The sequence below is a fragment of the Ascaphus truei genome, chromosome 5 (assembly GCF_040206685.1).
Source record: "Ascaphus truei isolate aAscTru1 chromosome 5, aAscTru1.hap1, whole genome shotgun sequence".
Classification (NCBI taxonomy): Eukaryota; Metazoa; Chordata; class Amphibia; order Anura; family Ascaphidae; genus Ascaphus; species Ascaphus truei.
Genome location: NC_134487.1, coordinates 279,010,564 through 279,036,255, shown reverse-complemented (window position 1 = coordinate 279,036,255; position 25,692 = coordinate 279,010,564). Strand labels below are relative to the sequence as shown.

At 45.9% G+C, this 25,692-nt stretch overlaps 1 protein-coding gene across 8 annotated transcripts in view; it reads left to right on the top strand.

Annotated features, from left to right (window-relative positions):
- Nucleotides 1-25,692, top strand: part of ANKS1B (ankyrin repeat and sterile alpha motif domain containing 1B) — a 106,087-nt gene that overhangs the window by 6,576 nt on the left and 73,819 nt on the right. For all 8 annotated transcript variants that reach the window (XM_075602221.1, XM_075602222.1, XM_075602219.1 and 5 more), the window contains exon 2: nucleotides 21,196-21,337. In XM_075602221.1, the coding sequence (XP_075458336.1) occupies nucleotides 21,251-21,337 (87 nt within the window). In that variant the 5' untranslated portion in view covers nucleotides 21,196-21,250. The remainder of the gene's footprint in view (nucleotides 1-21,195; nucleotides 21,338-25,692) is intronic.

The following is a 25,692-nucleotide window of genomic DNA, read 5'->3' as shown; positions in this document are numbered from 1 at the left end:
GGCACTTGAGATGGGGAGTTTGCCACCCCTGGAATAGAGGATGATAGTTTAGAAATTAATTTTGATGACGACATTATTCTTTATATCCAGTGGACAGTATGACTTTTATCCAGTGGGAGGTTTAAAATATATATATATATACAGTATATTTTGAATGCAAATGTCTGACATGAAGATTTGAAATATGCAAATCCTTGCTAGATACATGTGGGTGCTTCTGTGCTCCCTAAATGTACAGACAGACTATTCCAGACTTGTAACAGACTTGTTGAGATAGGAATTGAGAAGTTATAAATAGATTCTTTTATCAAGTCTGAGTCATGGAGGCTCAACATTAAGCTTTTAGCAAAGCGGATATTTGGGGGAAAATTACAAAGTCCTCTTTATTTTATGGCTATGGGGCTTTGTTATGGAGATTTAATGGAGAGTTTTTGTGTTGTAGGGAGCGAGTGTAATTCAGCCTTTGTCAGTGCATGTTTCAGTATGTGCAAGGAGGTACACACAATAATAATAAATAATAACTTTATTATTATTAGTAACTTTTGGGGTAGTCCTCAAGGGCCTCCACCAGGCCAGCTCTTATGGATATCCCTATAATAACTTTATTTATTATAGCGTTTCACAATAACATAAGCATTTTTACAGACACAGTCCCTGCCCAGATGAGCTTACAATCTATGATTTTTTGTTGCCCAAAGTCACAAGGAGCTGATACACAGGAATTGAACCACGGTCCCCTGATTCAAAGTCACAAGGAGCTGATACACAGGAATTGAACCAGGGTCCCCTGATTCAAAGTCACAAGGAGCTGATACACAGGAATTGAACCAGGGTCCCCTGATTCAAAGTCAGTGTAATTATTTACAGTTACTGTTTCTTCTCACTGAGCCGCTCCTTCTCCAATAAGTGGAGGTTCATGGGGTGATAAGGAAAATGTGAAGATTTGGTACTGTAATCTTTTATACTGAAAGCTCCTATGTCTCTTTGTGGGTACAGTATTGGTTGAGGTGCAGTTGAGCGTAGGCCAGTAAATAAAAAAAAGCACTGATATTCTTTACCCCCTTGTACCACCGTTCTCCAAACACTAGGGGGATTGATAGACCCATTGCAAAATTCTCCAGTAGTTTTCTTCTTTGGAGAAATATAGAGGTAATGTTTTAGAGCCGGGTAGCCAAGTTCAGTCCTCAAGAACTACCAACAGGTCAGGTTTTCAGGACATCCCTGCTTCAGTCAAAGACTGAGCCACTGATTGAGCCACCTGTGCTGAAGCAGGGATATCCTGAAAACCTGACCTGTTGGAGGGTCTTCAGAACTGGAGTTGGCCACACCCTGTGTTAGAGACTTTTATCAATGGGCATCTTTGTGTGTTTTATAACTCAGTGGTTACCACTCCAACGTTGGATTAGCAGAGGCATAATTGCCAGGTTGGCCATGATTATCTAACAAAAGCAGTGTGTGTTAGTGTATTGTACATTCTGATGTGGTTGTAATTTTTAAACACATGTTAACAACAGTAATATAGAATGTATTGTATACAGCTGACCTTGTTTTACTTCAGAGACTGTATTCTTAACCCCTTTGACTCAAAATCAATGGGACAGAGCGCTGTGCACGAGCGCAGTACTGTGGTAAGGAGATCCTGTCTGCAGAGTTGAACAGTTTAGGAAAAGGGTTAACAGGAAATGGTTGCACTAAAATGCAGTAACGGTGTCCTGTTAGAGAGAGGTGTCCTGTTAGAGAGAATGATCACATCAGACGGGAGGGGTGGGAAAGGTGAAGCCTGAACTACACTGATTGAATAACAGAGACAACAAAGTGTATAGTCTCTGGGTTTTTTCTTCTTCCATGCAATGTATTTCAGGCATCGCCTATCGTAGCACCTCTCACCTTTGCTAAGGCCTCGGGCATGGTCAGCGCTTAGGCGCTGACCCGTGCTGGTGCTTACCAGTGAGCGGAAGCGTGGGTCTTATTAGAATTTTAGATTCAAGCGCTCAAGGGAGCGCAGGGCCGGTCACGTGAGCGGTTCGCCCAATGAGGGCGAACCAGCTCCGTGACATCACTGGCACCCCCCCCCCCCCGACACACCCCCAGACGGCACCCGCTTTCCCTTAGCCTCAGCACGCCTCCGTACGGCTGCTGCAACCCTGGACGCAGCCTAAACCACAGCTCTGCGAGCGAGATAAAGTAGATATCAGAAGAGTAAAAACAAAAAGAGCAGAAAGAAAGCAGGCCTGTGCAGAAGACATAGTATAGCCAAGCTGGAGATCTAGAAGATTGCAGGAGCTCAGAGTCTTGACACGAGGAAACAACATTTGTACGAATCCTCCTTTTATTTTACTGGATTGGATCCCCCAGAGCCAAAACCTGTTATTTTCAGCTCGGAGATACTTAACGGAGAAGTTACCAGTAATATTCCCTGGTTTGTAAAGGGGATTTAAAATGTCAGTCCAGTAGGCAGCTGCAACGAATGATGTTACGGCTTCCTATTGGCCTGAAATCAGGCCGCCATTTTGTTTCACCTGGAGAAAGAATTAAACTGGGTGACAGCACCAATAAGTGTCCCGAGAAGCAGGTTGTCCTCGCACCTACTGGTAGGGCAGTTCAGCTCAGAGGACCCCCTGGTTTCCATCCGGTAAAAAAAATGGGAGGGGTAAAAAGAAAAAGGTGGGTTGCTACTTTAAATGTATTGTTAAACCACGTGGGAACTAGAAGAGGTTAGGAAATTTAGCAGTAATTGATCTTCAAAGTAGGTGGTAAATAGTGGCACAGAATTTTGAACAGATACAATGTTGAAGTGTGGGAAGGTCATTATAGAAAGTGGTTAGATCATATTTTGCAGCTCTAGTGATTTGCTATATAATTGGGAGATGTCTTTTTCTGATATTGTGCTTACAGGAACACTTATAATGCACAGGGTTGTCAAACTCAGTCCTCATTGGCCACCAACAGGCCAGGTTTTCAGGATATCCCTGCGTCAGCACAGGTGGTTCAATCAGTGGCTGAGCCACCTGTGCTGAAGCAGAGATATCCATAAATCCTGGCCTATTGGTGGTCCTTGAGGACCGAGTCCGACACCCCTGCTATAGAGATTTCAACAATGTACACCTGAGAGAGATAGAGAAGAGAGTCAAATCTCAGCTCAGACAGTATTCTTTGAGGAGAGGGTTAGAAGTTTATACTTCTCACTATGGTATAAAAGTGAGACTGGCATACTGTACCTACTACAAAAATGAATGAGTTGAATGAATGCTCCAAATGGATTTGTTGACGGATGTCTTTCTAATATTGACTGGTTTATTGAGGAGAGAGTTTAACTAGGAGTACAAATGGTGTCAAATATTAAGGTAAGATGGTATTATATGCAAAGGGAAGATGTCTGTACGTGGATTCTTTTTTTGGTTTACAAGTAATTGACATATTCGTTAGTAAAGGAGAACAATTTTGAGTTTTGAGGATGGGTGTCAAAACGGGGAACATATTGCAGAGTATCGATGAGGGAGATGAAAACGTTGAATTGGTAACGGATTAGAATTTGTATTTTGTAAGGTTTAGGTAGTCGTTTATCAAAGTGTTCTGGCTGCACAGCCTGAGCACAAACGGTGCCCCCGATTTATTAAAGGAAAAACATCCCCATTGAAACCAAAGGGATTTTCTTCTTTGATAAATAAAGTGCAGGATTTTGCAGCATGGAGACCTGGATAACTGAACCCCTTTGTAACATAAAAAAGCATTGTGCAGCACCTCCCAAGAATAAAGGCTTTGGGCTAGTGTAGGGGTGGCCAACTCCAGTCCTCAATGGCCACCAACAGGTCAGGTTTTAAGGATATCCCTAATATCCTCAGAATGACTGAGCCACTGATTGAACACCTGTGCTGAAGGAGGGATATCCCTAAAGCGTAGCCTGTAGGCGGATTTTGTGGACTAGAGTCGGCCTCCCCCTCTAGTGACTTCACCAGTTTATCAGATTAGCCTGGAAGAGTGGAGTGGAGGGAAACTGATTAAGAGCAAAATTAAATATTAGATTCCACGCACAAACATAATTATAGGTTAGTGACAATTACTGAGGATTATTATATAACAGAGGTAGAATGGAATGAGAAAAGTATATATCATTGTTGCAGAGGTAAAAGTCATTAAGTGCATTTTTGGTAAAAACTCACTAAATGCACTTCCTGACTTGGAATTTCTTCATATGTGTATAGAAAAATTCATTAAATACCTACTTAGTCATAGTTCAGAGTTACCGAAACATAAAACTCATTAAGTATGATTTTGAAATAATGTCAGAAAGAACATTTAATCGCCTTTTCCTCAGTAGTCAAAGATTGCAGCTAATGACGTTTACCCCCTACAGCGACAATATATTTAATTATTTGTCGGTCTTGAAATAGTAAAGGGGCTGGGCCAAAGAGAGAGAGGATTTGCGCGTGGCACAGTTTGGGTGTCGCAGCGCCTGGATCTAAACCAGTGAAGGTGAAGGGAAGATGTTGGGATTCCAAGGAAACCGATGACAATTATGTGAATTGATGGAGTAAAGAAGAGGAGGACAATCTGAGTTTTGAAAGAGGGAGAGTGTGTGGGAGAGCGGTATGGAAAGCAATATCAGCCGGCAGCGATGAGTCAGGCGCAGAATGGCAGCTTTCAGACCTAGAAAAAGTGGTTCATGTAGAACGCAAAAAAAAAATGATTCGCTAAAGACGAGATTCCTTTTGTTGATTGCTGTTTTAGGCTCACACACATCCAGTGAAACAGGCCCGAGAGGATGAGAAACGACAGAAGCAATTTCCGAGAGATTGGACAACACATAAAATACACAGCTAGATTCGCTAAGATCTGGTTTACTTGACGTTATTGGTAACGCAGTATTTACTATAGCAAAGCATTTGACGTTAACCGTGATTTACATCCTGCAAAAAGCATTGCATTGTTTATACACCCTAATAACCTGGCAGCTGTCCTGCTCCCATTCCTGTTTCCCGCCCTTTGTTGCTCTTCCTCGTCATTGTCCTATACTGTATGTTTTATTTTGGTAGGTCACGGTTGTAGGTCTGGAATGGGTGTTCTTCCTCAGTTCCTACACGCCCTCTAGTACTAAGTTTATTGATGAGCAGCGCGTTAGAAAATAATTTGAAATAAATGTATCGGCCATTATTTTAAATAATGTGTATCCCATATTCACTAAGTTCGGTTAAGGTTAACGCCGGGCAATAATGTGAGGTTATTTAAGTCATATCTAACTCTGGCGGTGCCCCGACCAGACCCTGAAATAGGGCAGGGCTCATTAACTAATTTATCTCCAAATAGATTAACCTGAGCTCTACAGGGTTAATTACTTCTGAACACCCCTGAGACACGTAAGAAACATGCAGTAATATACTGTATTAAAGTGAGTCACATCCGCATATTTCCCAGGTATTTCAGCTGTTTTCACATTGAGGTATATAAGTCAATGGGACCCTCTCCTAAATCAGTCTCTCCTCTCCTCCGAAAACCCTCTTTCAGTGTCTGTGATTTAACAATAACCTAGCATTGTCCTGAAAGAACGGGATGATAACCCTGTGCGAATGAGTTCAATTATTGTGTTAACTCAGAGGAAAATAATGTCCGTTCCTACTCTAGGTAACGTGATGTTATTTGTTCTGATTTAACGGAGTTCAGTGAATCTAGGCCACCACAGTGTGGATGCAAGGATGTGGAATGCAGAAATTGTATGGGAGGGACTGAAAGACGAATTATGATGAATTATGCTAAAATGTAGTAGGTCATGAAAGTCGTTCATTATGTAAGAGCATATTTTACAGCAATGGTTTGTGTCTACCTTTTGTATATGTTGTATATTATATTAGTCCGTAGGCTGCGCTTATAGTGCTTGGCGACGGCGACGTCACTCCAAAACAAATACAGTACATTGAATCCGTCAAATGCGCTTATAGTAAGCGCGACGGCAACAGAGCGATGGAGGACGTCAGGGCCAAATTTTTTGGAGTCAGTGTTATTTGATTTTTTTTAGAGACAGTCGCCACATGTGACTGCCTCTAAACCAATCACAGAGCGCCTATTGCACTATGCCCTCCCCCTTGGTGACGTCACTGGCCTTGTCACCAGCAACGTTGCTCAAACTTGAAGTGCAACTTTTGCCAATGGCGACGGGTGACGTCATCGGTCGTGTCGCTGTTGCCGGCACTATAAACACCGCCTTAGAATGACCAAAAGCGATCCCTCCATAAAAAAAACGAGAAAACTAAAAAAAATGTAAGCACGTTTCTCCTTAGAACATCTGAAATGTATGCGGCAGATGTAGTCTGTTGCAACATAGCATAAACACAAATTATTTCTGATTGTAAGTCAAATATCACATACAACGTAAGATGTACAGTATGCATATGTTTGCAGCTTCATTAATAGCATAAAATATTGGCAAGGTGAGGTGGGACACAGCTAGTGCTAAAACTTGATCCTCTAATTCAGGGGTGCGCAACCTTTTTCGTCTGCGCCCCCCTGCTCGCGTCCCCATCCCTCCTTACCTTGTCTCCGGCGTTTCTGATGTCATGTGACGTCATGTGACCCTGGCGCCGCTTTGCCAAGGCAACGTGACGCCAGAAAGCCGCCGGAGACAAAGTAAGTTACGTACAGAGGCCTCGTGCCCTGCCCCGGCATTTAATTTGAATGCTTTGGGGAAGAGCGCGGGGCCTCTGTAAGCATCATTTTTAAGATGCTTTGAGATCTGGCTATTTCCTTTACAGGGTTAGATACTTGTTTGATACTTGTTTGCAGGGTTAGATACTTGTTTGCCTTGTCAGATTATGTTACATGTACTGTATAAAAAAAAAAAGTGTTCTGACAGTTAGACACATGTGAATGGGTAATAATTACAATGATGCCAAAACAGACTCTTAGGGCATTTGTTGATGTAAAATACATGGGAAATGGTCAATGATGCAAATGTTGCCGTTAATAGACGTGCATATTATAATATCACAGGTTTCTGTGCCTTTCACCATCACATTCCTCCACTTATCATGCATCAGTGAAATCTCCTAATCTGAGTTTGTGTTTCCATACTATAGACCAAATTCATTAAGCAACAATATATCAGATGTTGCAAGCAACAAGCATTAGGCCCGGGCCATAGAGGGGTGAGGAGAGCGGATGCGCGCTAACGCTGAGGCTCGCCCGCGCGATTGCACGGACTTGCAGGCGAGCCAGCGTGCACGAAGGGAGCCGGGGGGAGGTGGTTGGAGGCGGGGCAGTGACGTCGCTGGGCCAATCGGTTGCGACGCACTGACGTCAATGTCACGGCGCCGACGTCACGGCGCGTTGACGCTGCTGTGCTGTGATTGGAGGTTTTCAGCCGACAGCGCGCTATAAAACAGCTTGACGCTCGGCTGAAAACTCCAAAGCCTGAGCACGCCTGCGGACGCTCGCGTGAGCCCCCTCTCAAGGCATCCTCATTGAGGATGCAGGGGCTCAGCGCGGAGCGTCCGCACGCCTCAGCACGGCTGGTCCATCTATGGACGCAGCCTTACATTTGAGTGGGGCTGAGAGATTATGCATTAGGCGCTAGTGAACACTTCAAATAAAGGAAGGACAGGGAATATGGTATAGAAATGTGTGTAACAATTAATTAACAATGCTGACATATATTATTGGACTGTTAGCCATCCTGAAAATTCCCACGGCATCCAAACAAAACACTGGGTTTACAGCATGTATGTATATCTGTATTTATATAGCGCCCGCAGCACTTTACAAGAGAGACAATACAGTACAGAGAAGTATTAAACAATAAATGCAACAAATAAGATCAGACAATAGGAAAGGAAATCCCTGCCCCGGAGAGCTTACAATCTAAGCGGCATGATGGGAAATTTACAGAGACAGCAGTATGCTAACACTATCACTTCCCTATTGGCATTGATTTTTTTTTTGTGGACTCATTCCTCCTTCAAGAGCATAGAAATGCAAGATAAATGTTTGTGGCTCGCAGCCAATGACTGACCATTACTGTTAGAGTTGGGTGTGCGATCCTCAGGAGGTTGGACGTCTCTGAATCTGCTGTATTCCTCCAAGTCTGTTAGCACTCCAGCTCTCACGTTGCACTTTCTGGGCAGAAAGTCTCCTACCACGTCCCACAGGGGCAGTAACAAAGCTTTGATCAAGGACATATTCCGTAGCCCATTTCTCAGTGACAGATGCAGCTTAGCCCTCCCCGGGATGGTGGCCAAACATCACATACGTTTGTGCGCCGTCTATTAACTTGTGCCACATACTGGGAATGAGCGCTTACACAAATTGGATGTCAAATGAAAATGTGCTCAGTGCTGTAGGTGTGCCAAAAGGAAGGAGCACAGCGTTCGCTAAGGTGCACCGGAGCTAAAAGAGATTGGCAGGTTAGATGTGGCCAGTTAATTGATGGGATTGTTCATTTTGGTTATATAGGGAAATCATTCAGACCTTTAAGACAGGGGTGGCCCACTCCAGTCCGCAAGGGCCACCAACAGGTCAGGTTTTCTGCTTCAGCACTGGTGGCTCCATCAGTGGCTCAGTCATACTGATGGAGCCATGTGTGCTGAAGCAGGGATATCCCTAATGCCTGGCCTATTGGTGGCCCATGAGGACTGGCGTTTGCCACCCCTGCTTTAAGACATGTAAATGCACCCGGAGATTTACGTTCCCAGAATGCGTGCATAGCTGCGCTTCATGTTGTATTTTTTGTATTGATTACTGTAATAACACCCATCTTTTAACGAGGTACTGGTCAATTGTCCATTTCAGCATCACTAACTGCTGCCTCTTCTTCCCGTGGTGCACGAGTGCTTCCGCACTTCCCGTTATTTAACCCTTTCATCTTCTCCATTATCCTCTTCTCCCAAGCCCTTTACTTGCTCGCCCACAACTACAATTGTCTTAAACATGCTCAAATCTGTTCCTCAGCTGGCTCCCACTCCATCACTTCATAAACCTCTATTACATTTCTTCTCCCCTCTATGACTGTTCTCTTCCTCACTACTGTTACTGGATGTGCCTCCCAAGCTTATTTTTCCTGTCACCGAGTCTGATGCTGTTGGGAAGAGGTTTATATCTGGATGTGTTTGTTGCAATGTAAGGCTAATCTGCCATCTATAGGTACCTCTTTTTCATTTTAAATTACTAGGTTTGAAGCAGTGGGTCTCCGGAGCTGAACTGCGTTAATTTCAGCTCTGTGGACCTCCCAGCTCCCGGCAATACTCACATCTGAAGGGACTGCCAGTGGCAACTGTGGCTGGGCATCGAAACTGTCTATTAAAGGTCCTGCAGGTCAATAGGAAGCTTTGACATCGTCCCTTTTGGCCTGCGTAGCTACGGGACCTTTACACAAAAGACAAATACCAGCATCACCCTTCACATGTAAGTATCTTGCGGGTCACAGGGTCCTCGGAGCTGAAATTAACGTGGTTCAGCTCAGGAGAAACCCTGTTTCCCACCGAGGAGGGGGGGTGGAAAGGTGTTATTTTTTTTTTTTTTAAGGCAAAGCTCCTTTAATTAGAGTCGCTCTTGAAAACAAAACAATTTTGAAGCACGTATTAAAATTGATATTGATTGTTTAAAATTATTATTATGATTGTAATCGGGTGGTTCTCCCAAGCTGGACAGTTCTATTTTCAGCTCCGGGTACCCTCTGGTTCCCTAGATACTTACCGGTTTTAGCTGCCAGGGCACTTCCTGTTTTCCTAAAGTTGATATTTGCGGTCATCCAATAGGAAGTCTTAACATCATCCATTGTGGCTTCCTATTGGCCAGAGGTTCGGTGGCCATTTTGTTTCCTCAGGATGGGTTTAGAATACCAGCAGCTACAATTGTTAGTATCTGGTGAACCAGGAAGGTCCCTGGAGCTGCAAATAGAGCGTTTCGTCTCCAATAGACACCCGGTTCCAATCAGGTTAAAAAAATAAATCTAAAAAAAAAAAAAAAAAACCCAGAGGAGCTGGGCTTGCTTCTTAAAAATAAAAGTAGTATAGGAATAGAACAGGTAATATAAAATAAGCATTAACAGCTATTTGTTTTAGCAGAAATTTTATAAAAACAGAATAGGCAAAACAGCATCCTCCTGCCCCCCCCCCCCCCTCAATTTTTTTTATTTTTTACTTTTACTCACCCAGGACTGGACTTTGCTATTTGTAGCTCAAGAGACCCCCCCCCCCACCCTCAATCCCCAGTTCCTAAGATAATTGGTAGTTACTAGTGTTTCTGGTCCCGTTTACGAAATCAATGGGGCCACCATCCAGGAAACTGCAATGTCACCTGAACCCAGCGGCCATCTTTTATTTTACTGGCACATAACAAGTTAAGTGTCTCGGGGAGCAAGGTGTCCCCAGAGCTAAGAGTAGTACTATTCATATATACAGAATTAAAATGTGTAAAAAAAAAAAAAATTAAATTCAAATTGAGGGGATTGTTGTTTAAAAGTCCCTAATTAATCTCTGTTTAGTGAAATCTACAGTTTCTACAGCCAATTTCTTTGTGCAAAATGAAAATCATCACTGATTTTGTTTTGAGTGATCATGAAATGCTCAGCTGACCTTTTATAGTGGTTTTCAATAACCGTCTTAGCCCCTTTTTGCACTTCTGCCCATGTAGTTTACACTTGTACAGTGTGCTTGCCTATATACAAAGATTTATTTTTTTGCATTTTATATTGTAAAGTACACATGAGTAAAGCAATAACAAATTATAATCAAAAAAGTGAAAATAAACTTGAATGTTTACATACACGTTAGAAAAGAGGTGTCAAGCAGGGAATATAATTACTATTTACAAAGATATCCAAGGTCAATACAAGGATCTTTCAAGGGAACTTTGCATTCCAAGCATAGTACCAATGACACTGGGTCCCCCCTTGGGAAGATGGGAAAGGGCATTTCACCAGCAGCTAAAGAAAGTGCTCTTTCCAGTAAGAAGCACACAAAATATATTCAAGAAGGATAAAGAAGATTCCTCTTATTGCACTCTCTATTATATCGTCCTAGCAAAACAAGTGTGCTTTTTTTTGCCATTAAGGCTCTTAGAGCGGTACAGACTATTAAAAACAAAAAATAAAAAAGTTTTATTACATCAAAAAATCTTAATTTGTGACTCTGAATTATATACAGTGATAAAGGTTTAAAAGGTCCTCTCACACGGGGTTGAGTGGTAGGAGACTCTATATTAATTTAATATCAGACTATAAAACACATTAATATGTGTGTCTGTTTATTTAAGGCCCCTCTGACAGCTCAGTATAATTTCAAATGGCGTACATAAATAAAATATCTAACGGCTCTGTATATTGTGAATATTTGTTTGACTCCTCCTATCTGAAGAAGCGTGTCCAACACGCGAAACGCGTCATATGCCAAATCCGACGTCACAGGGGGGGCGACACCTCAGCTCAAGGAACACGGCCTGTACACTGGTGCTACGACACCATACTCTCCACACTTTTGGAAACTGTATATTGTGCCTACGATACAGAAAGCCCTGAATAACATGCAACTGCGGTCCGCTGTGACCTTTGAATAGAATTTGATCTGGGTTACTATATCTATAGGTCCGCCGTGACCTTTAAGTGTAATCAACTTGGTTATTGTGCACTCTAGGTCCGCCGAGACCATAAGTGTTTTATGTTATACTGCCCCATGAATATATCTAGTGGGGCTTATTTTGGCCAGACACTTATAAATACGCTATATGACTGTGTTACTTAACAATTTTTTGGGCTTGATTTGGTCTCTATGAAACAGCAGGATATTATTAGATCACATATGGATATACCTTATTATAAGGATATTGTGTACATATTTTGAACTGTGTTAAATGGCTTTTGAATGCATCTATGGATATTGATCATACCTAAAGCTATTAGCCATTTTGGATGCTAAATTTAGCCATATATAAAGACCATAAAAGGACTGAATATCCCTTATGTTACACACAAATGTACCTCTCCACTATGTGATCTTAATATAAATTAGCTAGTTGTGCATAAAACTATGTGTTGCCAAACAAATATTCACAGTATACAGAGCCGTTAGATATTTTATTTATATACACCATTTGAAATTATACTGAGCTGTCAGAGTGGCCTTAAATAAACAGACACACATATTAATGTGTTTTACAGTCTGATATTAATAGAGTCTCCTACCACTCAACCCCGTCTGAGGGGACCTTTTAAACCTTTATCACTGTACAGGCGGTCCTCGTTTTACGACGTTTAATTTTACGACGAACGGCTTATCCGACGCTAGTCAATGCATCCCTATGGCCCATTTTACGACGCCCGAACAGCTTATCCGACGCTCTTACGACGCTTTAAAAAAATTGCTACAAATGTCAAATCAGAAGGCTGCAGGCTAGGGAAATCATTCTGAACAGTCTGTGTGAAGGTTTGGTGGTGTATTTTAGGCCCTAAACCATGGCTGATAAAAGCAAAAAGCAAAGTGCTGTTACTCCAAAAAGGAATAGAAAATCTATTACTTTGGAGACCAAACAAAACATAATAAAGCGCTCTGAGAAAGGAGAGACGAACACAGAAATTGGACGTGCCTTGGATATACCTCGCACAACTATTGTGACAGTAATCAAAGACAAGGCAAGAATCTTGGAAACAGATCAAGGGCTCAGCACCTATGCCAGGTACAACAATAAGGCAACGTGCTGGTCATATTGCTGAGGTAGAAAAACTCCTCATCATATGGCTGGAAGATCAATCCCAGCGTCATGTGCCTATTAGTTTAGCCATAATTCAGGCCAAGGCTTTGAGTCTGTATGAGGACATTAAGCACCAGCATGGAGAAGGGACCACTGAGGAAACGTTCACTGCAAGTAAGGGCTGGTTTATGCTGTTTAAAGAGAGGGCAAACTTGCATAACATTAAAGTGACCGGTGAAGCTGCTAGTGCTGATGAGGAGGCAGCTAAAACCTTCCCTGTTACATTGGCCAAAATTATAGAGGACGGTGGCTATTGCGCATGTCAAGTGTTCAATGTTGATGAGACTGGGCTCTACTGGAAGAAAATGCCCAGTAGAAGCTACATTGCAAAAGAGGAAAAATCAATGCCTGGGTTTAAAGTTGCAAAGGACAGGCTGACTCTTCTGCTTGGATCAAATGCTGCAGGTGATTTCAAGCTAAAACCTTTGCTTGTTTATCATGCAGAAAACCCTAGGGCATTCAAGGGTTATGCAAAGAGCACACTTCCAGTGATTTGGATGGGTAGCATGGAGCCTTTTTGAGGACTGGTTCCAGCATCAATTTATTCCAGCTGGGCAATTATATTGCATGAACCAGAACCTTGATTTTAAAGCATTGCTGCTCCTGGACAATGCTCCTGGCCATCCCGTGTACCTGGATGACCATCATCCAAACATGGTGGTGTTCATGCCCCCCAACACCACCTCATTGATACAGCCGATGGACCAGGGGGTTATCGCTTCCTTCAAGGCCTACTATCTCAGGCGAACATTTGCCCAGGCCATCAGAGCAACTGATGTGGAAGGTGGTCCAACCTTAAAAGAATTTTGGAAGGGTTACAACATTCTCCGTGCAGTAAGAAACATCGGAGAGGCATGGAATGAGGTCAAACAATCCAATTTAAATGGAGTTTGGCGTAATTTGTACCCTGATTTTGTGTCTGATGTCCAAGGCCTTACAGAGACGGTTGCAGAGGTTACAGAAACTGTTGTGCAAATGGCCAGTGATCTCAACTTGGAGGTGGAAACCGAGGATATTGAGGAGTTGCTCGCCTCATATTCTAACGAGTTGAGCAATGAAGACCTCATGCAATTAGAAGAGCAAAAAATTGCTGAAGAGGAGGCCCACCAATCTGCTGATGTGGCACAGCCACAGCCACGTAAATCATTGACAACCAAAATGTTGGCTGCGGCATTCAAGCACATTGATAGCGCACTGGCCATATTTGAGGACAATGACCCTAACATTGAACAGAGTTCAACAGTCAGTCGTGGGGTGTCTAACCAAATCAGCTGCTATAGAGAGATCTACACGCAGAAAAGGAAAGGATCTGTCCAGACTTCAATGAAGAGCTTCTTCAAGAGGCAGAAACCTTCAAGCCCACCTACATCACCTCCAAAAAGTCCATTGTCTGTCCCCCCAATCATCTTCCTCCAATAATTGATGGGTTTTTTTTTTTTGCTCATGTACATTTCTGTACAGATTACAGCATAGTTTTATTTTTATAGTTTTATTTTACAGTTCTGGAATCAATAAATATAATGTTTCCATCATAATCTATGTGTGTGCTGCATATCTTATTGCTTGAGTAACATTTTCTGTGTATTTTAGCATTAAGAATGACTTCAGGAACGGAACGTTTGATTTAAACAGTGTTTCTATGGGAAAACGGGTTTCGCTTTACGACGTTTCGCTATCCAACGCCATTTTGAGTAACGCATTGCATCGATAACCGAGGACCGCCTGTATATAATTCCCAGAGTCACAAATTAAGATTTTTTGATGTAATAAAACTTTTTTATATTTTGGTTTTAATAGTCTGTACCGATCTAATAGCCTTAATGGCAAAAAAAGCACACTTGTTTTGCTAGGACGATATAATAGAGAGTGCAATAAGAGGAATCTTCTTTATCCTTCTTGGATATATTTTGTGTGCTCCTTAACTATCCTCATGCACCCTATTATTATGAAAATACCTTACTATTACATTTCATATAAGGATGAGCGGTTAAACTACAATACTTTGGTAATTATCTTTCCAGTAAGAGCAGTGGGAATGTGGTATTCACTACAAATGGAGACTGTGATGGCAGGTACAATAGATATTTTTAAGAAAAGGTACTCAGACAATGTTGAATAGGTTACACAGCATCAGAAGAGCATTGGACTGGGCAGAAATCTGATCATTACTGGAGTCAGGAAGGAATATATTTTCACTTGTGAGAAATAATTGGCAAATGTTTCACATATTATTATTTTTTTGGCTATTGCGCAGACATTGTGGCTTCCATGTATTTTCACTTATATTTTTATAGTACTCACGGGAGGTTTAGTTTGCTTCCCGAAAATAATTTTACTGTAATTTCCAAATTGTGTTGAAAGGAAATTAGAAATACATTTGCCATTTATTTTTGACAGTTTGAAGAAAAGGCATATTTTTCAATGTTCCAGAGCTAATAAACAGGGGCCACGCAGTTAATTTTTTAGCAGTGTTTGCATTGTTTAAATATGCAGTACATTTGCTCTGCTAGTAACACAGAAATAAGCCTAATTTACCCTTCACGTTTTAGGTGCATGTCATGTGATTTATGAAGTGGTCACATTTAATCTAATAAGACTGCTACAAGAGCGTCTGCACTCTGCTAAATTAGGACTCTCTGTGTTATGTGCTTTGCATAATTGCTGTCCACTTGTTTAATTATCACAAGACTAAGTTGTTTCAAAGATGTACCTAGGCTGGGGCTATGGTACAGCAGACCGTGCGTCCGCACGCTGAGCGAACAGACTGCCTTAAAGCATTGTTTGCATCCATGCGGCGTGCGGGGAAGTTCAAACTGATTCTTGCCGCGAGAGGCCGGTCATGTGAGCGTTTCGACCCAATGAGGGCGAACCAGCTCCGTGACGTCACTGGCAAGCGCCTAGACGCCCACGGACGGCGCGCGTACCATGGCTGAAAAACTCACCCGCTTCAAGCGGGTGATGTCACGGCTGCGTACGCCTCCACACGGACGTAGGCACCATGACCCCAGCCTAACAGTGCTCCAGGATCTGTTACCTACATGCACCAAACCGTAGACAGATTTCAGCCTGTTCAGGCAAGGATAATATTTTTTTTTATACGTATCTATGTCTTTATGTATATAGCGCCATTAATATACATAGCGCTTCACAGTAGTAATACACGTGACAATCATATAAATAACAAATAATACAAATAACAGATCATGGGAATAAGCGCTTCAGACATAAAAAATTAACATTTAGGAAGAGGCGTCCCTGCTCCGAAGAGCTTACAATCTAATGGATGGTAGTGTAATATGGGTAGTATAAAATGTGTACAATTAATTTATCAAGAGAATGTCTTGCTCCTGAACGCACAAAGTGAACGAATAAGAGAAGCACAGTTTACTGCACTCTAAAACAAGGCTATATGAGTTCCAATGAATAAACTATTTTTGTTCAGCACTGGTTTAAGATAGAAATCAGTTTAATTGGTCAAATCATATGTGTACTCTAAAAGCTAGTCCTGAATAGGTGGTCTGTTAAGGAATTTGACAAATATATATAATAGCCAAACTCTTTGAGTGAGTATGGAAGTAACAGCAGTATCAATGTTGATGGTAGAGAAGCACACACATGGGGTAGGCACATGCATGAAATGTAGTCACTTAGTACTGTAACTGCTGCAGGAAGTAAATGGCTACAGACTCTAAGGCTGAGTACCCGCTGGCGCTGAGCGTGATCATGCTTTGAGAGCGCTCCAAGCATGAGCGCCGGGTGTCCTGCATTTACGCGTGCGTGCAGGGAGGGGGGGGCATTGCGGGTAGTTGAGCGCGCTGGAAAGTTAGATTTTTTTTGTTTACCTGAGCGCGGGTGAGCGTGTGTGCCCGTGCACGAGCGCGTGCGCACAGCGTGAGCGGGGACTTACATATATCTATATATGTAAGTAACCGCCGCAAGCGCCGCCCGCTCAGCGCTAGTGTTGACGCAGCCTAAGGCAGGGGCGCGCAAACTTTTTATGCTGCGCCCCCCCTTGCCTGCTCTGCCTGTCGCCCCCCCCCCCCTCCTTACCTCGCGCAGCATCATTTAACACCACGTTACCGTGGCAACCGTGACGTCACATGACCCCGCGGCGTCATTTCACGCCGCATTGCCATGGTCACGCGTCCAGAAGCCGACTGAACCTCGGTAAGTACAGGTTGCAGTGGCCTCGCGCGGTCCCCCGGCATTTAATTTATATGCCTTGGGGAAGAGCGTGGGACCTCTGCGATTGCCCGCGCCCCCCCCCAGACAAATCTCCCACCCCCCTCGGGGGCACCGCTGCTCTAAGGTAAACCTGCATGAACCCTAATTCAATACTGTAGTTAGTAGTGAGAGTGGAAAGAATGGTAGAGATATATTTTAAAAATCCCTATTAAAATCTCCTATTCTACCCCTGCTATAACTAACACTTCTCATACTAGATGTAATAACACATAATTGTAATCATAATGTTTGGAGGCAGAGAAATGACGGTAAGTGGGCGCTCTCTGTTGTCCGTGGCATCACACGGGAACGCCGACTACCTAGTAGACTGGCCGGGTCTGGTGAGGCTAACTGGCTGAGGTTACCCATGTGCCCTGACCTGTTTCTTACATCAATATTAACAACATGACTACTAAAAATAAATAAAATAAAAATAAACTCTTTGAGTTTAGCTATTAAATTAAATGCCGGGGGAACGCACGAGGCCTCTGTAGCTCCCTCTTACCTTATCGCTGGCGGCTTCTGGTGACGCATCGCCATGACAACGCGGGGTCAAATGGTCACGAAATCACATGACATCGTGATGTCTGATGACGCCGGAGAAAAGGTAAAGGGGAGGGGGGGGGGAGGGAGAGCAGGTAGGGGGGAGCAGACTAAAAAAAGTTTGCGCATCACGTGGTTATTATATATATTTGTCACATTCCTTCAGACGCTACAGACCCGCTAATCAGCTCTGGCTTTTAAAGTTCACGTCTGATTTTTCACTAATTTCTCTGATTATTTTAAACTAGCGCTGAATAAAAAAATTTTTTTTTTTAATTGTAACTCGTATAGCTTTGGTTTATAGTGCAGTATACCAGCGGTGCGCAAACTGGGGGGCGCGACCCCCAGGGGGGGTGCGACACTGCTTGCGGGGGGCGCGGTGTTTACATTTAAATTAAGTGCCGGGGGAGCTGCAGGGCCTCTTTAAACCTAACTTACCTTGGCTCTGGCGGCTTCTCACACGCGTCGCCATGGCAATGTGACGTCATGACGCCGGAGCCGACAAGAGGGGGGGGGGGGCGCGGATGTGAGGGGACTGCCGGCAGGGGGGCGCAGGGAATCAATTATTTTGATTCCTCTGTACCCCGCCACTACCACTTCACTTATAAGAGCAAAAGTGGCTTTCTTGTTCCTGAAGGCACTAGGCAGATTGGCACTGGGTGTCAGTCAGTATATCGCATGCTAGAGGCTGTGCCTTCACTGGAAGGCTACTGCACATACATGATGTTAGTGATACAATGTATGTGATATAGATCAACTCTAGGAAGTCAATGGCAGGTGCTCTTGAAAGCGCTCTTTTGTGTACCATTATCATTTGTCATCTGACTCTTGGAGACATGGACAAGGCATCTGAGTGTGTTTCTTTCCACAGCCCAGGACAAGCTATTCAAGGGAACAATCCATGCAATATCCTACATGTGGTTTTATTTATTTAAATAAATCAGTTCTGTAGTATTAGATGATACTTAGTGAAAAATGTTGTTATTATTATTCAAATCTTAATGCCATTTTTAATGAGTTTTAATATACTCTGTATACTTTGATGTCTAGAGCAGGTTTTAGCCTGCTTCCCCAGCAGTGGAAGATCTTTGCAACACATTCCTGTTTGTGATCATTTGTTGCCAATATTCCCAGCAGTTTGAGCTGCAAACTGTAACAATAGATAATGTTACCATAGTAATATCAGGATACATTGTAGCTGCTGAGTTACACTGACTGAAGGATTGATTGAAACTGAAAGGCAGCCATTTAGTGAACCCTGGGAAGTAAAGCAAAAAGCAAAAACAGAGCACTGCCAGGGAGTCAGGTGGTAGAAAAATAAAAATCTATTTATTCAGTAGTACTCACAAACATAACCCCTAAAGGGTGAAACAAAAAAACTCCTACGCGTATGGTCCGAAACGCGTAGGAGTTTTTTTGTTTCACACTTTAGGGGTTATGTTTGTAAGTACTACTGAATAAATAGATTTTTATTTTTCTACCACCTGACTCCCTGGCAGTGCTCTGTTTTTGCTTTTTGCTTTTCTCACTGGACTACTTCATGCAGATTGCACGCCATCTGGATATATCAAGCGGGACTTTCTAGGACAGACGGAGTGGGTAAGATTCATTGCATTTATCATTGTGATTTTCATAGATGAGTACTATTTATTACACCGTGAGGTCTCCAATGAGGTTACTTTAGGGTGTTTTTTAGCACTCCTATTTGTTACCTTCAGGAGACGAGTGTTTTAGTGACTCACACATCACCGTCTTTATACCCACTCCGTCACTTATTCTGCTCGTCAGTCCTGCGTAATTATTTTGGATACTTATACGTGAAGTCCCACCATCTCTGGAGCACCCATTTCTCCATAAGCCCTGGGAAGTAGCATCTTTGCTAATCGGTCACGGGAGAACAAATTGATCGGCAGCATAGTATGTATGTATGTCTTTATTTATATAGCGCCATTAGTGTACATAGCGCTTCACATTAGTAATACACGTGACAATCATATAAATAACAAGTAATACAAATAACAGATCATGGGAATAAGTGCTTCAGACATAAAAGTAACATTTCAGAAGAGAAGTCCCTGCTCCGGGGAGCTTACAATCTAATTGTAAGCATAGGTAATTAGTTTTCGATAAAGATAAACAGAGGCTGCATATTTTAAAACAACAACAAAAAAAATATATATTTTTTTTAAAGTGCCACTTGGACAGTTTCTCTGAAATCCCATGGAAGACATTTTAGAAGTTAAAAACGAAACAAATTATGTGCTCATTGAATTAGAGATCGGAATTACAGGCAACGTTATTCTGCTGGGATATTTTTGACTTTTATTTCTGCCTGTTTACATCTTGCAGAGAAGTAAGTAATCCAGGATCCCGGGGGATCCCGGGAGCTGAAAATAGCGCCGTTCATCTCCAGAGGATCCCCTGATTCCTAAACTGTAACAAAAAGGGGAATATAAATAAAATGAGCCGCCCGGATTGCTGCTTAAAGCCGCGCTTGTAGTACTTGCTACGGCGACGCGACGGCGATGCTGACATCACGCTGCGGTCACTGAAAATGTCATTAACTTCCAGCGATCACGACCAAGCCATCGCTCCTACTATAAGCGCACGCGACGGATTCAATACATTTGTTTTGATGCGACGTTGCGTCGCCGAGACTATAAGCGCGGCCTAAGGCTTCGTCCCCGGTAACCGCAGCTGCGCACGCGATGGTGTGCGCACCGCACATAAAGTACAGCCCTCTATGGGGCAGGCCCCAGTCGGCATGTGTGCGCGGACCCACAAAAGCTCAAAGCGCGACCGCTAGAAGGAAAGACAAGAATTTTGTCTCTGTGCGGCGATGCGGTCCAATGGTAGGGCAGATATCTATCCCTGAGAACTTTTTCATGGCTGCGCCACCCCCTCCCCCCATCATAGCCGCGCCCCCTCCCCGCAATGGCCACGTCCCCCCGCGGATCCCATCGCTACCCCTAGACCGCAGCTTTTACTGGTGCACGCGCCCCCAGGCGCTCCGACGCACGCAGTGACTGGGCCCGTAGCCTTAACCGACAGATAAGTACTACATCTTTTTGTGGGATCATGAAAACCTCTAAGTTCGTGCAAATCACATATAATGTACGTACCTCTCGCCTTACAGCAGGGGGGCGCAAACTTTTTTCCCTGCGCCCCCCTGCCGGCGGTTCGCCTCTGTCCGCGCCCACCCCCGCTTACCTCAGCTCCGGCGTCGGATCCTGCGCCATGACATCACGTTGCCATAGCAACCTGCCGTCACATGACCTCGCAGCGTCATTTGGCAATGCGTTGTCAAAGAAGCCGCCAGAGCCAAGGTAAGTCAAGTTTACAGAGGCCCTGCAGCTCCCCCAGCACTTAATTTAAGTGCCGTCTGGAAGTGCGCAGGGCCTCTATAAACCCTGCGCCCCCCGCAGTCAGTCTCGCGCCCCCCCCCCTGGGGATCCCACCCCCTCAGTTTGCACATCGCTGCCTTACAGAACACATCAAATGTAAATGGTTTCAGACTTACTACCGTTGTAATTCCAAGTTCAGCATCTATGAATAAAGCACAATCAATCAACTTGCTGTGAAGGGCATAACAAAGTGAATTATTATGGTGTCTTAGCAGAAGATTGTTCCACAACACTAGTTCTTTTTTTCGTTTGAATTGGATGGAGTAATTAAACAATGTCTCATTATCCTTCTTAGCTAATACGTTTCAAAGCTGTATCCCACTGGTGGATCCCGGGATTTCTCGCACGTTATGATGCAGGGCGATGGCCGGAGGAGAAGGAACGAGACGTATTTTGATGACATACCGCGATCAAAGCTTGAACGACAAATGGCTCAGGTAAAAGCAGGCCTGTGAAGACCATCGTGTCTCACTTCTTTATATCCATATTGTTTTACAAGAGTGTGTGGAAGAATTAGGTATCTGTAAAACAAGGAGGACTCAATGTTTTGGCTTGAGTCATTAAATAGCACCCTTTTTTGTGCATTGGAGTGCCTGTCCCTTTTTGCTTTTATATATATATATATATATATATATATATACTAGCTGAGAGACCCGGCGTTGCCCGGGATGTAAATGCGTAATAGGTCGTATTATTTATAAATCGTTGAACAATAGATGACTATTTGTTGTAAAGGTTGGATAATAATGTTGAAAAGAAAGATGGAAGAAAATGTAATACGATGTTGTATAAAAATGGTTTATTGTAAACACACCACAGTACAATGAATATTTTGGTGACATAAGTGATGTGAAAATGTGAGGCGTGTGTCCTGCTAGGGTGTGAGCGTGTGTGAGGCGGCGGGTGGGTGTTCAGTACGGGTGGCGCGTGGGTAGTGAGTGCTGGCTGTGGGTCGGGGTCCTGCTAGGCTGTGAGGCGGCAGGTGTGTGGCGAGTGCAGGTGACAGCTGGTCAGTGATATTGTTGCGTAGGGGCAGGATGCGGCAGGTGTGTGTCGAGTGTGTGGGGTGGGTGAGAGGCGGCGGGTGTGTGTCGAGTGTGGCAGGTCTGTTTAGTGCGTGCGGCGGCTGTGTGGCGCGGGGATGTGAGCGGTGGGCGGGTGAAAGGCAGAAGTGCGGGTGGGCGAAAGGCAGAGGCGGGAGGGTGGACGAAAGGCGTTGAAGGAGGGGAGGTAAGGTCGGAGGGGTGGTGGGGGGTGGTGAGGGGAGGTGAAGGGGGGCGGAGGGGAGGTCGGAGGGGAGGTGAGGATGGGTGGTGAGGGGGGGGTGGTGAGAGGAGGTGAAGGGGGGTGGAGGGGAGGTGAAGGGGGGGCGGAGGGGAGGTGAAGGGGGGGTGAGGGGAGGTGAAGGGGGAGAGGTGAAGGGGGGGTGACAGGAGGTGGAGGGGGTTGCCGGGAGGTGAAGGGAGGGGGGGTGACAGGAGGTGAAGGGGGGGGGGGGTGACAGGAGGGGGGTGACAGGAGGCGAAGGGGGGGGTGGTGACAGGAGGTGAAGGGAGGGTGAAGGGAGGAAGGGAAGGGGGAGGTGGAGGAGAGGAAGGGGGAAGAGGGGGGTGGAGGGGAAGGGGGGAGGAGAAGGGGGGAGGTGGGGGAAAGGGTGAAGGGGGGAGGTGGGGGAAAGGGTGAAGGGGGGGAGGTAAGGGTGAAGGGGGGGAGGGGTGAAGGGGGAAAGGGGGTAAAGGTGGGGGAGGAGGGAAAGGGGGAAAGAGGGGTGGAGGGGGTGAAGAGGGGGGGATGGGGAAAGGGGGCAGGTGGAGGAGGGGAAGTGGGGAGGTGAGGAGGGTAAGGGGGGAGGTGAGGAGGGTAAGGGGGGAGGTGAGGAGGGGAAGGGGGGAGGTGGAGGAGGGGAAGGGGGGAGGTGGAGGAAGGGAAGGGGGGAGGTGGAGGAGGGGGGAGGTGGAGGAGGGGGGAGGTGGAGGAGGGGAAGTTGGGAGATGGAGGAGGGGAAGGGGGGAGATGGAGGAGGGGAAGGGGGGAGGTGGTGGGAAGAGGGGGGAGGTGGTGGGAAGGGGGGAAGAGGGGGGAGGTGGTGGGAAGGGGGGAGGTGGTGGGAAGGGGGGAGGAGGGGGGAGGTGGGAAGGGGGGGGAGGTGGTGGGAAGGGGGGGAGGTGGTGGGAAGGGGGGGGAGGTGGTGGGAAGGGGGGGGAGGTGGTGGGAAGGGGGGGGAGGTGGGAAGGGGGGGGAAGGGGGGGGAGGTGGTGGGAAGGTGGGAAGGGGGGGGGGTTGAAAGGGGGGGGGGAGGTGGTGGGAAGAGGGGGGAGGTGGTGGGAAGGTGGGAAGGGGGGGAGGTTGTGGGAGGTTGTAAGGGGGAGTGAAGGGAAGGTGAAGGGGGTTGAAGGTGGGGGTGAAGGTGGGGTGGAGGGGAGGTGAAGGTGGGGGGGTGGAGGGGAGGTTAAGGGGGGGGGTGGAGGGGAGGTTAAGGGGGGGGGTGGAGGGGAGGTTAAGGGGGGGGTGGAGGGGAGGTGAAGGGGGGGGTGGAGGTGAGGTGAAGTGGATGTGGAAGGGAGGGGAAGTGTAGTGAGGGGAGGTGGAGGGGGGGTGGAGGGGAGGTGGAGGGGAGGTGGAGGGGAGGTGGAGGGGATATGGAAGGGAGGGGAAGTGTAGTGAGGGGAGGTGAAGGCCGCTCACTCACCCGTCCGGCCGCTCACTCACCCGTCCGGCAGCTCCCACGTGGATCTGAGGCGGGAGGCAGCGTGTTGTGGCCGCTCCCCCGCTGACTGTAGCGGCGCCGGGGGGGGGGGGGGTGGAGGGGAAGTGAGTGAGGGGAGGTGATCACTCCGCTCCCCCGCTGACTGTAGCAGCGCCGGGGGGGGTGGAGGGGAAGTGAGTGAGGGGAGGTGATCACTCCGCTCCCCCGCTGAGTGTAGCGGCGCCGGGGGGGGTGGATTGGAAGTGAATGAGGGGAAGTGAGTGAGGTGATCACTCCGCTCCCCCGCTGAGTGTAGCAGCGCCGGGGGGGGTGGATTGGAAGTGAGTGAGGGGAAGTGAGTGAGGTGATCACTCCGCTCCCCCGCTGAGTGTAGCGGCGCCGGGGGGGGTGGAGGGGAAGTGAGTGAGGGGAGGTGATCACTCCGCTCCCCCGCTGACTGTAGCGGCGCCGGGGGGGGGTGGAGGGGAAGTGAGTGAGGGGAGGTGATCACTCCGCTCCCCCGCTGAGTGTAGCGGCGCCGGGGGGGGGTGGAGGGGAAGTGAGTGAGGGGAGGTAATCACTCCGCTCCCCCGCTGACTGTAGCAGCGCCGGGGGGGGGGTGGAGGGGAAGTGAGTGAGGGGAGGTGATCACTCCGCTCCCCCGCTGAGTGTAGCGGCGCCGGGGGGGGGGGGGTGGAGGGGAAGTGAGTGAGGGGAGGTGATCACTCCGCTCCCCCGCTGAGTGTAGCGGCGCCGGGGGGGGGGTGGAGGGGAAGTGAGTGAGGGGAGGTGATCACTCCGCTCCCCCGCTGAGTGTAGCGGCGCCGGGGGGGGTGGAGGGGAAGTGAGTGAGGGGAGGTGATCACTCCGCTCCCCCGCTGACTGTAGCGGCGCCGGGGGGGGGGGGGGGGTGGAGGGGAAGTGAGTGAGGGGAGGTGAAGGGGGGTGAGGGGACGTGAAGACCGCTCACTCACCTGTCCGGCAGCTCCCACGTGGAGGGGGGGGGTGAAAGCGCGGGAAACAGGGAGAGGCGGAGCCTTCGGGACCGGTGGGGAAGATAGCGGGAGATGTGCTGCTAACCCGCTAATGTATGTAACACCCCCCCCGTGTGTGTGTGTGTGTGTGTGTGTGTGTGTGTGTGTGTGTGTGTGTGTGTGTGTGTGTGTGTGTGTGAGACAGTGTGTGTGTGTGTGTTTTTTTGTTTTTTTTCTGGACCTTTGGCCCGTCACTCCGCCTCAGGCCAATGCGAGGTGTGGGGGGCGGGCCAAGGGGGTGGTGTGAGTGTGTGAGGCCAATGAGAGGTGTGCGGGGGCGGGCGGCCCAAGGGACCAATGAGATTGCCGCTAGGGACACCGGACATCCAGGCAGGCAAACATACAGTGCTTTCACTAATATAGTATAAGATATATATATATATATATATATATATATATATATATATATATATATATATATATATATATATATATATATATATATATATATATATATATATATATATATATATCAGAACAAAACAAAAATACAAAGGAGCGCCTACTATAAACAACCTGCCTAACTGTGAGTATGTATGCTACTGTGTTGATACAACCAATGGGGTGGCCAGGGGTGGTAATATAAAAAAGGATCCTATGTTATAAAGATGATGCATGTAATAAAAAACTTTAATAAAAAATGCTATATAAAAAATTGAAAAATACTAAAAATATAAAAATAAAAATAAAAAATATTGAATGATATTAACAACTTAGGTGAATACCAAAAAAATGAACCTTAAAAAACATAGAGTCCCGTTCCAATAAAGTGCATCCAGGTAATGGCAGCCCGTTTGAAAGGGATCACAACTCCCTTGAAAATACCTATGAGAGAAAAAGAGAAAAAAAACAGGCGCACACCTAGTGCATTAAAGTAAAACAAACATTTTATGGAACATTAAAAAGACAAATGCCCACTCACAAATCAGAAGATAATAACGAGCATTTATGAGATTGGCCCTCATAAGCCACTGGCAGCGTCTCAATCAGCAATGGAGTCTTCTCCTACACACGTCCCCTGATGAAGTCATCCTTGATGACGAAACGCGTAGGGCGTGGCTGAGACGGAGGA